General features: G+C 42.7%; 1 protein-coding gene across 3 annotated transcripts in view; it reads right to left on the bottom strand.

The window, feature by feature from the left end:
- Window positions 1-508: 508 nt before the first annotated feature.
- Window positions 509-12609, bottom strand: part of SYTL4 (synaptotagmin like 4) — a 69552-nt gene continuing 57451 nt past the window's right edge. For all 3 annotated transcript variants that reach the window (XM_066581408.1, XM_066581409.1, XM_066581410.1), the window contains 7 exons: window positions 10642-10820; window positions 10338-10440; window positions 8716-8877; window positions 7133-7229; window positions 6778-6877; window positions 4411-4619; window positions 509-1695 (listed from right to left, as the gene is read on the bottom strand). In XM_066581408.1, coding sequence (XP_066437505.1) covers window positions 1556-1695; window positions 4411-4619; window positions 6778-6877; window positions 7133-7229; window positions 8716-8877; window positions 10338-10440; window positions 10642-10820 — 990 coding nt within the window. In that variant the 3' untranslated portion in view covers window positions 509-1555. The remainder of the gene's footprint in view (window positions 1696-4410; window positions 4620-6777; window positions 6878-7132; window positions 7230-8715; window positions 8878-10337; window positions 10441-10641; window positions 10821-12609) is intronic.

The following is a 12609-nucleotide window of genomic DNA, read 5'->3' as shown; positions in this document are numbered from 1 at the left end:
CTGGCATGCAGGAAAACCCTACTTCTCTTGCAGACGACTCTCACCTGCCCCTACAGACTGACAGCTCTTAAATGGTTTTGTTATAGAAAAATTTTATTCTGTATAGTTTGTTTTTTTTGCTTTTTCTTGGTGACTACTCCTATAAAAATAAATTGTGAAATCCTAGAAGTGTAGAAACTTGATTACAGGAAAAGTGGGGGAGCTGCCATTGGCTGATCATTTCCCCTACAGTATTTACCACCAGCATGACATGTGTGGATGGCCTTTAATATGGACTTTGCAGTTCCTCTGGTTGGAGCTGTTCATATGCCCTGAGAGCTCATATGGAAAGGGGTTGCCAAGAGGCGACAACCTCATTTAGTCAGTAAGGGGTCAAATGTCAATTACCAATCTGTCAAGAGGGCGATTTCAATATTTAATGGCTTCAATGTGTCTCCAAATAGGTCCAAATAATTAGTGCTAGCAAAAATGTTCCAGATACATCCAGATGACAAGATGTTCAAAAAGCTTCAGAAGATACATTTATTATTTCTATACCCAAACTGAACAATATTACGCAGTGAAAGGATTGATCAAACTTTTCTTGCAACTTTGTGTACAGAATAGATAAATACAACTTTTTTCCCCCATTTTCTTTTTATGCCCAACAAAAATAGTCAGATTGGAATATCTTGTTCATATGCCAGTACAATCAGTTAGTGGTTACATAGCAGGAAAGTTTCGTTCTTTGGTATAAAATATACACAGGTTGGGGTCTTTAAAATGTACACTGCAGGCAAAGCTTGTACTTTGTAATCTGCCTGGTGCAGGACCTGAGGGGTGGAGCATGGCACAGGGATTCAAAGAACACTAAAGAGGTAATGCCTGTGTCAAAAACTGCTAAAAAGTATAATATATTTTAAATATATATATATTAGTTATCCGGGTCCCAGATATTTATGACCTATCTGCAAGATCAAATAGAAAACGGTAATTTTTTCACGTATCAAAAATCACACTTGCCTGTGTGAATACAACCTAGGGCTGCGGTCACACGTTGCTGATTTGCTGCGGATTTGTCACAGATTTCTGTGCAGATCTGCGCAGATTTCACCATTTCATCTGAATACAAATTGTATGGGGTCAAATCTGCTGCAGATCGGCACCAAAATCCATGACAAAATCTGCAGTAAGTCAGTGATGTATGAACGCACTCTTAAACTGATATCACACCAAAGCCTTTCAGACTTCAGAAACTGACACTTTATAACTGTCATTCTCTTGCTTGGCTATAAATATAGTGACCCTTGAATGAACAGGGGACAAATACATTTTAAGGCTTTACAAGAGTCTTCATAGGCGCTCCAGGGTGAGAACCTAAAAACAACCACATTGAAATCACTTAACATTTCCACCATAAGTTAAAAATCAAATATGACAATGCAATAAATAATCAAGAAAATATACAAATATCATTGGCTACATAAAATACAACGGTTCCAGTGTAATTAAAATACAAAGTCCTATAAAACAAATGGGAACAGCAAAAATCCAGTTTCTTCTCGGTGATTTGGGATTACTTTGCCTTGGCCATTGTGGGTCGGAGCTGTAAAGATCCTTCTGCCCAGGATCCGGGATACTGTCTCATCTTGGTCCAGAGACTAAGCTCTTCTCCTGTAGAGTCCATCCAGTCTACAGGTTGTCCATTGTAGAAGCCTACAAGGGTAAATAAGGTTAAAACTTACTTTATACACCAGCAGTATGTGCTTTTTTGCATGGGACGACCTGTCCGGTGCAGATTCCCTGCAGGTCATCTCAATCATTGCTGTGATAAATCACTAGTTAATGGAGGTGCAGCGGGTCGGGGATCGTTCCAGATTGTTAGTAGCATACATGAGGTTCTGGGTTGGATTGGCTTGTCTCTTTGTTGCTGTGAACAGTGACATGTTCAGTGTCCATTTACTGGTATTCAGACATGAGGTGAAAACTGTCTTGTTCAGTTTATGTTGCATTTTTCCTTGTTAGATGGTAACAGGCAGTAACCTCTATGGCGAGCCAGGCTATTAGGATCCAGCGTGGGACCGTCCCTATTGGATCGATCGCCCTGCTTGCTGGCAGGACTTCCAGGGGTTTAAGTTGTCTTGTTAGAGTAGGAACTCAAAAGACAACAAAGATTCTTGACGTGGGATCGTGAGCTTAAGTATTTTGGCTGAAATACTGATACCTGGTATGTGCTTTAGCTATGCCATCTGCCCAAGTGCCTGTACTACTGGCAAGCATTTTGCCACCTGTTGTCATTGTCCTTGCGGTTGTTTGCATGCACGCCCGGTTTAGGTTTGATGTTGGTGTCCGTTCATGTATGCATGAACAGCAGCTAGCGGCATCACAAGACTGCTCATCCATGTACTCGCTAAGGTACTTGAGCACAATGTAAAGTCAGAAAGTTATACGGAGCACGTGTGGGAGAAACCCGGCTGCAGCCGGACAGCCCTTCCGGCACTCTGACCTTCCACTCATTGTCCCATCATGCACTGCTCACAGGATGTTGGAGCTACGGACAGAGGAGGAAGTAGCAAATGTGGACAAGATGTCAGAGGAAGTGGAGGTATATTTCAGGCGGAGGGTCATGTGAAAATGAAGAAAAATATCCAGAGCGCTACAGAAGGACTTATTGTGGTGATGGACATTTTACGTTAGCCTGTGCACGGAATACCCCTATAAAAAGGTCAAAAAACCTGCATAATATTTCAACTTCATAATTATCACAAATCATGAATTTTTCTGAAACTAGCACAACTAACTGGTAGCTTCTATCTAAATCGGGACAACATAACCTGACCTTTCTGGAGGCTACCAGAGTAGGGTCTCAGTAAAATGGCAATACTAACTATCGGAAGGATCTGCTCGATACCTCCAACTCCTACACAGCATAAAATGCTATTCTAGTTAACAAAAGATATTAATTTTAGGTGAAGAAAAGACGTGTTGGTGGGTCATTCAGTAGAAGGCATATTCATCATTGAACTCCGAGCACAAAGCATCTATGTGTTCTGCTTGTTCATCATTGCACTCTGAGCATACTCCGGGCACACAGCATCTATGTGTTCTGCTTGTTCGTCATTGCATCTCTGGAGCACTCTCGAGTCATTCGTTATTATGGCCTGAGCATACGCCACATCCACAAATGCCTCAATCACGGTGAACCAACAACAGCGGTTGCAAGAGGTCGACTGGTTTGTTTACTTAGGAAGTACAATCACTAATAATGGGGACGCAGAAGATGGTGTCCAGTGTCGTATCGGGAATCATGTGTAAAGAAATGGGAGAAAAATGGGTGGAGCAACTCCGGTGGAGAGGAAATAAATAATGGAAGTAAGACGCTTAGTACTGTCGTGAAGTGAAGAAGGTTTCTTGTATGTGGATAATGCTGCCCACTCTAAATGACGTTATACCATAAAGAACTCTGTTTCAGGATAAACAGTTAGCATCTTTAGATGTGTAACCCCAGCAAATATTGAGTAAGAAGTTTCCAAACCTTGAAATAGATATACAATCTAGTTTTAATAATAAACAGAGTTTTTTTTGGTAAAACACCTAAACTCATGCAATTTTATTACGTTTGAAGGTTGCACTACGTTCACTATTCCAGAAAATACATTTTTCTCTTTCTTCACTCATTGGAAAGTTGCCCATGCTTCCCGATACGTCGTCTACATCCTACAGGAGCTACTGCCGCATTCCAATCTAAAAGAAGACATGACATCTGAACACTATCGTGATCCCAACTACACTATATGTATCTGAAACATGGAAGGCTACTACACGAGTCAACTGGCAACTTGAAGGTATCGCTGTTGGGAAAACCTCGTCACCTGTCTAAGGTCACTTACCACGATCAGGTTACCAATGAAGAAATCTACCACTGCTCTGGTAAGTGGCCACTCCATTCCCGAGTCACCAAAAGCCGCCTCAGTTTTGCGAGGCACATTCTACGCCTCCCTGAGATGAAGCTGGCAAGAATCACTATCTCTTGGAATCAAAAAAATGCGAAGCATTGGTGAAGAAGGCAATGTACATTTATAGAGGACCTGCGTATTGTTGACCTTTCAAGGGATGATACAGAAACTACTGCCTTTATCGCCAACAATGGCATGGTTTTGTTACCTGATGCGTCAAAATACATGTGGGGACCTAAGTCTAAGTAATGTGCTCCAGAGATACTCAGTGCCATGATGAACAGGTAGAATATGGTTATCACACTCTGAGCAGCATGCTCAGAGTGCAAGGATTACTATGCCTCGAAAAAGCCGACCATTACTGAAGAGGATCCACATAAGTTACAGGACATGAATTCCTAACGTAAATCATGGGACTATCAAGGTAAAACTGTCTTTTAGATCATCTACAAGACAAAATGTTTCCTGCACTCACCTGTCCCCGGGCCAAGTCTTACTCCGCCCAGAAAATCATTGCTGGACAGCGGCTCTCGATCCCAAACGGTCAGTTCCAGACATGTGGTCTGCAGGTCTTCAGGCTTAATTCCATTATACACAAAGGTGTGATTGTAGTGCGGATTCAGGCTCTTCTTCATAACTGGTGTTTTACGCTTGGTACTCCTGCTTTTGATCGGCAACATGTAACTATGGAGAACAGAGAGAAAAAGGCAAAAATTCCTAATGGGTCAAAACATAACCACCCCAAGTACCGTATATGAGCAAAGTAATCACTGTGAAGAGTCAGCATGCCTATTTTAATTAGAAGGCAGTAAACCACTAGCCGCCTTCTCTGGCAGTGGCTCATCTCGTGTGCAAACAAAGGATTGAGCATGTTAAAACCCAATATGTCCGAGCCTTCCTTACCCAGTCCTCTGCCATTGGTCGAGATGCAGGTGGCTCCACATACAGATGATTGGACACTCCTACCGAAATTGATGGGTTCTGCTGTTATGGCAAATATGTATGGGCACCTTCATGTTGTCAATGAATTCAGCTTTACTGCAAACTGTCCCAGATAGGGAGGCAGCTCCCAGGGCTTCGGTGGGTGACAGGCCCGTTATTTATGTGTGTGGATGTTTTATTTCTTTACTAAGCAAAATATAAAACTATTACACAGTACACACTATCTAAAGCTGACCAAACATATAAGATATTGGTCAGACGCATTATGGCCAATAGATTGTCCTTCAGATTGTTCATAATAACGATCTCACCAATAACACTACATGTGTGAACAACAAACGGACTCCATGGGGACTGAAAAGTAAATGGTCACATGGATCAGGCCAGTCTTGCCCTACACTTGCAATTGCAGATGGCCAAAATTTTCCAATAGGACAGAAGAAAGAAGGTTTCTACACAGACATAGGAGGTACTTTACGGTAAGAGCAGTGAGACTATGTAACTTTTCTGCCTGAGGATGTGGTGATGGCGAATTCGATAAAAAAAAATAAATAAAAAAAAAAAAAAAAAAAAAAAAAGAGTACAAAAGGGGCCTGGAAGGCTTTCTTGAGTGATGCAATATTATAGGTTATATTCATTAAAAAAATTCAGAAGGGTCGGTGATCCAGGGATTATCCAGATTGGAAGGAATATTTTTCCCTTAACCCCTTGAGTGGCGGGTTTCCTACCACCCTGTCGTGCCCACCAGGGCAGGTTTTTTAAAATGGTCTAATCATTGAATTTCAACTAATTTTGCAGTTGCGTTTCAAGAGCCATAACTTTTTCATTTTTCCATTGACATGGCCATATAAGGGCTTGTTTTTTGCGGGACAAGTTGTGATTTTTTAAACAGGGGGGAGGAAAAAAAGAAATAGGGGAAAAATGAAAAAAGGGGCCATGTCATTAAGGGGTTAAATAATGTATTAACTTCCTTCTCTGGGTCATTACGACGCATGGATACCACATGTGTGATTGTATTTTTGATGTTTTACAAAGTAAAGGGAGACAAGTGTTTTTATTATTTTTTTTATAATTTTTTAACTTTTTAAAAAAAAAAATGTTTTTAATTTTTTTTTTGTCCCTTTAGGGGACTTCCACAGGGACCCATCAGGACCCCTGATCACATTCCGGGGGTCCGATGGTGACAGCCCTTTACATGCTGCAGTCACATAGACTGCAGCATGTAAAGGGTTAACACAGCAGAGATCAGAGGTTTTCTCTGATTTCTGCTGTAAGAGCAGGTACCTAGCTGTCCTCTCACAGCCAAGCACCCAGCTCTCCCTGCCACAGAGACCATTGGCTTGCTTCTGACAAGCCGATGGTCTCTATGGCAACCTGTAAACAAACCAGTGCAGGAGATTGCCGGCATATCGGCAATATCTTCTGCTGGTTTTTCAAAGCCCTTGCTTTGTTCTCTGTGGGACAGTGCAGGCAGAGCACACTGTCACAGCTTGTGGCATTGTGCTCTGCAGCTCCCATAGTGATACATGGCCCGGAAATCTTCCGGGCTATGTCACTATGAGCAGTGGAGCTCGTCCTGGAAAATTTCCGGGCGTGCCACTCAAGGGGTTAAATGAGGAAAATTGGCTTCTAACTCATTTGGGTTTTTTAGTTTTTTTTGCCTTCCTCTGCATGAACATTGGGGGGCAATAGGCTGAAGTGGATGGACATGTGTCTTTTTTCGGCCTTACCCACTATGTTACCATGTTAGATTGCATATATGGCAGACTAAAGTTTGCCATTGTGAATGATCGCTCATGTTAATTTTTCAATCGATGGCGATGTGAAATGGCCAAGAATTGGTCACTTTAGGCAACCACCTTTGGCCACCTTTAAGTTATTTGGGCTCCATATTTCTCACCCCTTGACAAAGCTGTCTGAAGTCCCGCCAGGTTTCACAGCAGTCAGATTTTTAGCTTCTTTAATCCAAACTTGAAGTTCTCCTCCTTCGTCTGTTTTGCCTGGAAAAAGAAATGAGGATTTAAAGAAATATGGAGGGAAAAAAAAAAAGAAACAAAAACCCAACATAACTACCGATAAAAGTGTGAGAGGATACAAGAGGTGCCAGGTTTAGTCTACCCTTCATCATGGTTGGACTTTACAACCCCGTAAAACTGAGAAGTGTGATCAGACAGAGGGTTCGGCTCTCCAGATACAGGTCCCCATGAAATTACAGGAATCTGAGGGAAGAAAGCTGCGATCTCAGGGTAACTCACTTTTCCTCCTCTCGCTTCCACTTGTGGACTTAGACGGTGGGATGTACTTTAACGACACAATCAACTCTCCTTTATAAGTGCCAACATCAGCTGTACCCTAAAACAGTGAAGGAAATATGGTATTAAGAAGATGGATAGAAGAAAGTATAATAGTGCTTGCTGTACTTATTGTTTTGATGCTGATTTTTGGGCGAGGATCAGCAAATAACAGCTATATAAACGTTTAACAGTTCCCTCTGGAGAAGACAAGGCTCATTAAAAAGGTCAGACATTGACCTGCAGAAATGCTATCTTCCAATAGGTAACGCTGTAGAGACATTGTTTCATCTCCCATTCGCTTATGAAGGGTTCTTTCAGCCCTCGCATCTGACCACGATAAGTTACTGGCAGCCAGGTTGGATGACTCGCAGTGCTGACACAATGTCATTTTGTTTTGTTTTTTTCATTCTGCTCATTTATATAAGAAAAATTTCCTAAACCGCTAAAAATATAAAAAGTTTGCAGCCAACGTCAAAGAATAATTCTAAAAGAATCTAAAAACTATAGCTCTCATCCTAAGCATACATAAGAGAATAGCCGTCTGAATTAGCTGATTTTGACCATTTTGGACAAATAAACGCAATAATTCGCAGAAGCCGATGGCAGATTACAGTCTGCCAAGGATGTAATCTGACCTGTTAGAAACTTTTAGCTGACCGCAGCTAAAATTGCTGATGTTTAGTATGATTGGTCGAATCTGGCCCATCATGCCATGCCGTGTAAGCATGTCACATAAGGATTAAACTGCTGTAACAGAAAGAAGCCTAGCACTCGCCTCTTAAAATTAGCATCCATCCCCTTCCCGTTCGGCACAGGAGTCCCGGTCACTGCAGATCAGAGTACAAAAGAAGCTTGTAGCAGTAGCGTGCCAGGCTTAGTGACCACTACCAGCTTCTTACAGAATTTGAGCAGCAATGGACGGGCTCCAGTGCCAGACGGGAAGAGGAATGGATACTTTTGAGAGGTAAGTATTAGGCTGGTTTCTTTATTTTAAAGGGGTTGTCCCATGAAAGCAAGTGGGGTTAAGCACTTCTGTATGGCCATATTAATGCACTTTGTAATATACATCGTGCATTAAATATTGGCCATACAGAAGTTATACACTTACCCCCTCCGGTGTTGGCGTCCCCGTCTCCATAGCGCCGACCGAAGCCTTCTTCTGCCCGGATTAGACGCGCTTGCGCAGTCTGCCCTCTTCTGTCCGGCTCCGGCGTGCTCACGCCGCAGAGGTCTTCTGCGCATGGATGCCAACACCGGAGGGGGTAAGTGTATAACTTTTGTATGGCCAATATTTAATGCACGATGTACATTACAAAGTGCATTAATATGGCCATACAGAAGTGCTTAACCACTTGCTTTCGCGGGACAACCCCTTTAAGTAGCCTATATATTTGGGACCGGTTTTGATCTTTACTATATCTGGTGGGATCAATCATGCAACGGATTCCACAGATGATCAATCAGCCACATATCCCAAATTTATCCCCAGCTAATCCATACGTTGGGCGATAGATGTGAAGCTTGAAGAACATCAAAAGAATCACCTTTCCATGAAGAGGAAGACACTCATCCATCATACTGTCAAAGTTCCAGGAATCCAGCGGCACGTTGACCTCCCCAAGAAATGTATTCCTTCCAAAGCGATCATGATGCCACACAGAGAGTTGTAGAGTTCTAGACAGCAGAATGGACTCTGGGACTATATACTACAAGAAGAGAGTACATGAACACAATGATGATCCAGAACAAGGACGCACAACCTTTCCGAGGCCGAGGGCCACTGTCAGATCAAACCAATTCCACCAAGATACAACATGAAAGAGGCATTACCATCCGAGACATTTATGGTTTATCGAAATGATATGCCATAAATGTCTAAAAGATGAGAGTCCTAGAACTGGAACCAGCGCCAACTGGGAGGATGACATCCCCCTTCTCCCTGGCTCACACTCCAGAAAGGAAGACACTGTCCATGCTTGTGGCTTTCTACACTGTAATTTACATGGATTAAACATTAAGTATTTCACTACTCCTATAAAACTCCAATGTAGACACTCACATGAATGCGGGTCCACCTCATCTACTCCTTGCTGGACTGCTACACAGGAGTCAGGAGACCCCCATTCTGTTAATATATGGGCATCCCACAGATGAACACACAAGGCATCATCAGTACTTGTCCTTCTGCGCTGAGCATAGCTCCTCTCCTCTCTGGCATAGGTCTGGGGAGGAAGAAGTTTATCTTTGTGGACAGCGCCACAGTGCAATCTTCTAGGACACGCAATGCTCCCTGGGTAAAAAGGTATGCAAATAGGGGATGGAAAATTACCTTTACAGAGCCTCCTATTGACTTCCCTATAAATTAAAGGAATTATCCAGGAAGTGCCTGCTGGGATACTTCGGGGTCAGAGCGGATGCACTGCTCTGACCCGTGTAGTGGCTGGCACTCGTAATTGCAAACGTAGTTCTCATTGAAATCAATGGGACCCAAGCATGTAATTAAAAGCGCTGCTACCATTGATTTCAATGAGAGCTGTGCTTGCAATAACAGGCCCCAGCCACTCCACAGGGGTCTGAGCAGCGCATCTGCTCTGACCCCAGTGTATGCCCTTTAATGTTTGACATTTCGTCAGGCCTTGACAAAAGAAAAGGAGTAATATATCTGTCTTCCGTATAAGGAAAAGAGAACCATTTGCCGAAAGGCAGTTTCCGAGTTTTTGCCCCTCATCAGTGCAGAGTAGGCAGTATTGCATGGCCTATGTAAGATTCCCTATGCCAAATTTGCACTCAAGAAACTCTAGTCTCTCGAACCCACATAAAAGGTCTGTCACCCAGCACCCTGCCCTGCTGAGGGGTAAACCCTTCCTTATTGAGAAGACTCTGGTTTGTCTTATACTGTATCCTTAATCATGTTGTCAAGACCTACTGAAAAGTTGTAATTGACTTATAGGGAAGCCACCTTCCAATAGTTGGTGCTCTGGAGGTACTTTTCCATTCTCCATTTACATAGAAAATACATGTGAGCAGCAATCAGACACAGATGACCATGTCTGTGAGCAGATGGTTGAAGGTCCCAGATTGCGGGCGGCGGATTGTATAACCCCCGATCCAGGGTCTTTTAATGTGATACCACCAGAGTCTTCATTCACATCATGCATTTACTTACCTGTAGCGTTTCCCCATATAATGGGTTTGTAGTGTTACGTTTGATTGTAGTCTTGCGTTTGCCCTGTCGAGATTTATCTGGCAGCAGATAGGACTTCACGTAACTGTAAAATAGAACAACCGGGATTAGACGGTGACCAGGGATTTTTCAGAAAACAGAAGTGTAATCCAAGTTTCCGGTTGACGGGTCACCACAGTCTAGTAGGTCAGTTTTTTCTAGTTCCTCCGCAGGACTTTTTCCTTTCTAGGCATCTATAAACCAGGAGTGCTGAGACTAAAGAATAAAAACCACAGGCGTTACTCACGGATTAGATCTCCGCTTCATGTCATCCCCGTAGGCCAAGTTCCGACACTCCTTCACAACAACGATGAGTATCTGAGTTTTGCCATCATATTTCATTGAGAACATGATTTCTCCTGTTACAATCACATTTCCAAAATCTCCAGCTTCGCTATAAATGCTCATCATGCTCCCAAGTGTGCTCTGCGGTGGAAGCCAGAAGCCAGTTAGTAAATGGGGGGGATGCATAGTGATGGCAAAGATGATGGTCTCTCCTATCAAGTTCTCTATTCCAGCCAGTCTAAGAATTGGCTTTCAGTAGTAACCGCTAATTGACATTTAATCTTTAAAAATCCTAAACTAGCCGGCACTTCTTATATTGCTTGTCGCGATTGGCTGAGTCATAAAATTGGGCCGATTTTTGCTAAATTGGATTGGGAAGACAAAAATAAAAGAATCACCAGAATATTGGCTATTTGCTTTGACCAGGAAGGACAGGCGTGTTGGCTCATTGCTGCTGCCGTGCTGGAGTTCTAGGTTTAAATCTGACCTTGATGGAGATTTGAACCTTGGCTGTCGCCAGCAACACTATTGTTGAAAGAAGCCAAATTAGAGAACCGGATTTTTACTCCTATTGATTTTAATGGAAATCTGAATCAGGAGTTCGGATTCACAATAATTATTTTTTTTTTAAATTGTGCCAGTCACTCCTGACCCGATTTCAATAAAATCGCTCAACACTCATTACTTGTTTGAAGGGAAGAAAAGATCTTTCATGAATAAGGTTCCACAGGTGGTAAACATTCATTCTGAAAATCCTGGACTTCCCACCAATGGGAGTGCCCAAATGTTCAACATTATATACACCTTGTGCTGGCGAGGGGAATTGCTCAACGAGTCCAATGTCTCACAATCTCCACTCAGGCCACAAATTCATGTTTTGCCCATGCATTCTACCAGCAGGATTATTTTGCATTCTAGTATTGCTAAATGTAAACCCAAAAGGTCTAGAAATAACCCATCTAAAAGATGGAAAGTGAGCACTGAACACTAGTGTCACAAACCCATCAGTTATCAATGACCTGTGTGCAACGTGGATCGCAGAAGTTACAATGCAATAGAGATAGAAGTGCAGAACCATTATCACTAGTGGCCCCAGTACCACACTGTATAAAAGAATCATCAAAAGTAGTGCAAAGAAAAGGGAAGCAGTTCTCCAAGACAAATAATCAGAGTCCACTTCTGATTTTTCAGGGTTCATTTTAGCAGCAACTTCATTGACAGTCATGAGTAAGTCCTCCGTGTTTTCTTTACACCAGCTTTCATAGCTTCCTCAAAATTCATATTCCAAAGGATCTTAAAGGCATATGGCAGTTAGAGAGCCACTTAAAACCGACCTTATTGATTCCCGCCGCCCCTGATTTGACACTTCCTGGAGTCCACCTCTCTTTTCTGTACTTTCTCGTTCCTGTTGACAAGAACATGTGACAGCTGCAGCCAATCACTAAGCACAGCTTTAACCTGCTCAGCCATTAATTGGCTGCAGCAGTCACAGATCTGCGTAAGACACTACGAAGTATAGAAACTAGAGTGGGACCTCAAGAAGCATTAGAATGGAAGTAGTGGGGGATCGGTAAGGTGAGTACTACTACTTTTATTATTTTAAAAGCATTCTGTTTATTTCAATTTTTTTTAGTGGAAGGACAACTTCTTTAAAGCCCTTTAATCCCAAGGATGAAATTTGACCAGGAACCGGAGGGGGCAGGGGGTGGAAGAGTTATATTTCTTGGTGCCCCCTTTCCTGTTCTGCCACTGATTCTCTGTTCCTTGGACCCCTTTTTGTTCTTTCAGGATGGCCACGTCATTACCCAATGCACACTGTGCTCCAATAGACACTGGATGCGGCTATCCTATTGGCCTGCCCTGCTCATGTGAGCAGTGCTGACCAATCAGAGCAGTGTGTCAGGTCTTCGTCTACCACCAGTACTCCATG

Source organism: Eleutherodactylus coqui, chromosome 10 (assembly GCF_035609145.1).
Source record: "Eleutherodactylus coqui strain aEleCoq1 chromosome 10, aEleCoq1.hap1, whole genome shotgun sequence".
NCBI lineage: Eukaryota > Metazoa > Chordata > Amphibia > Anura > Eleutherodactylidae > Eleutherodactylus > Eleutherodactylus coqui.
This window is presented reverse-complemented; position numbering and strand designations above follow the sequence as displayed.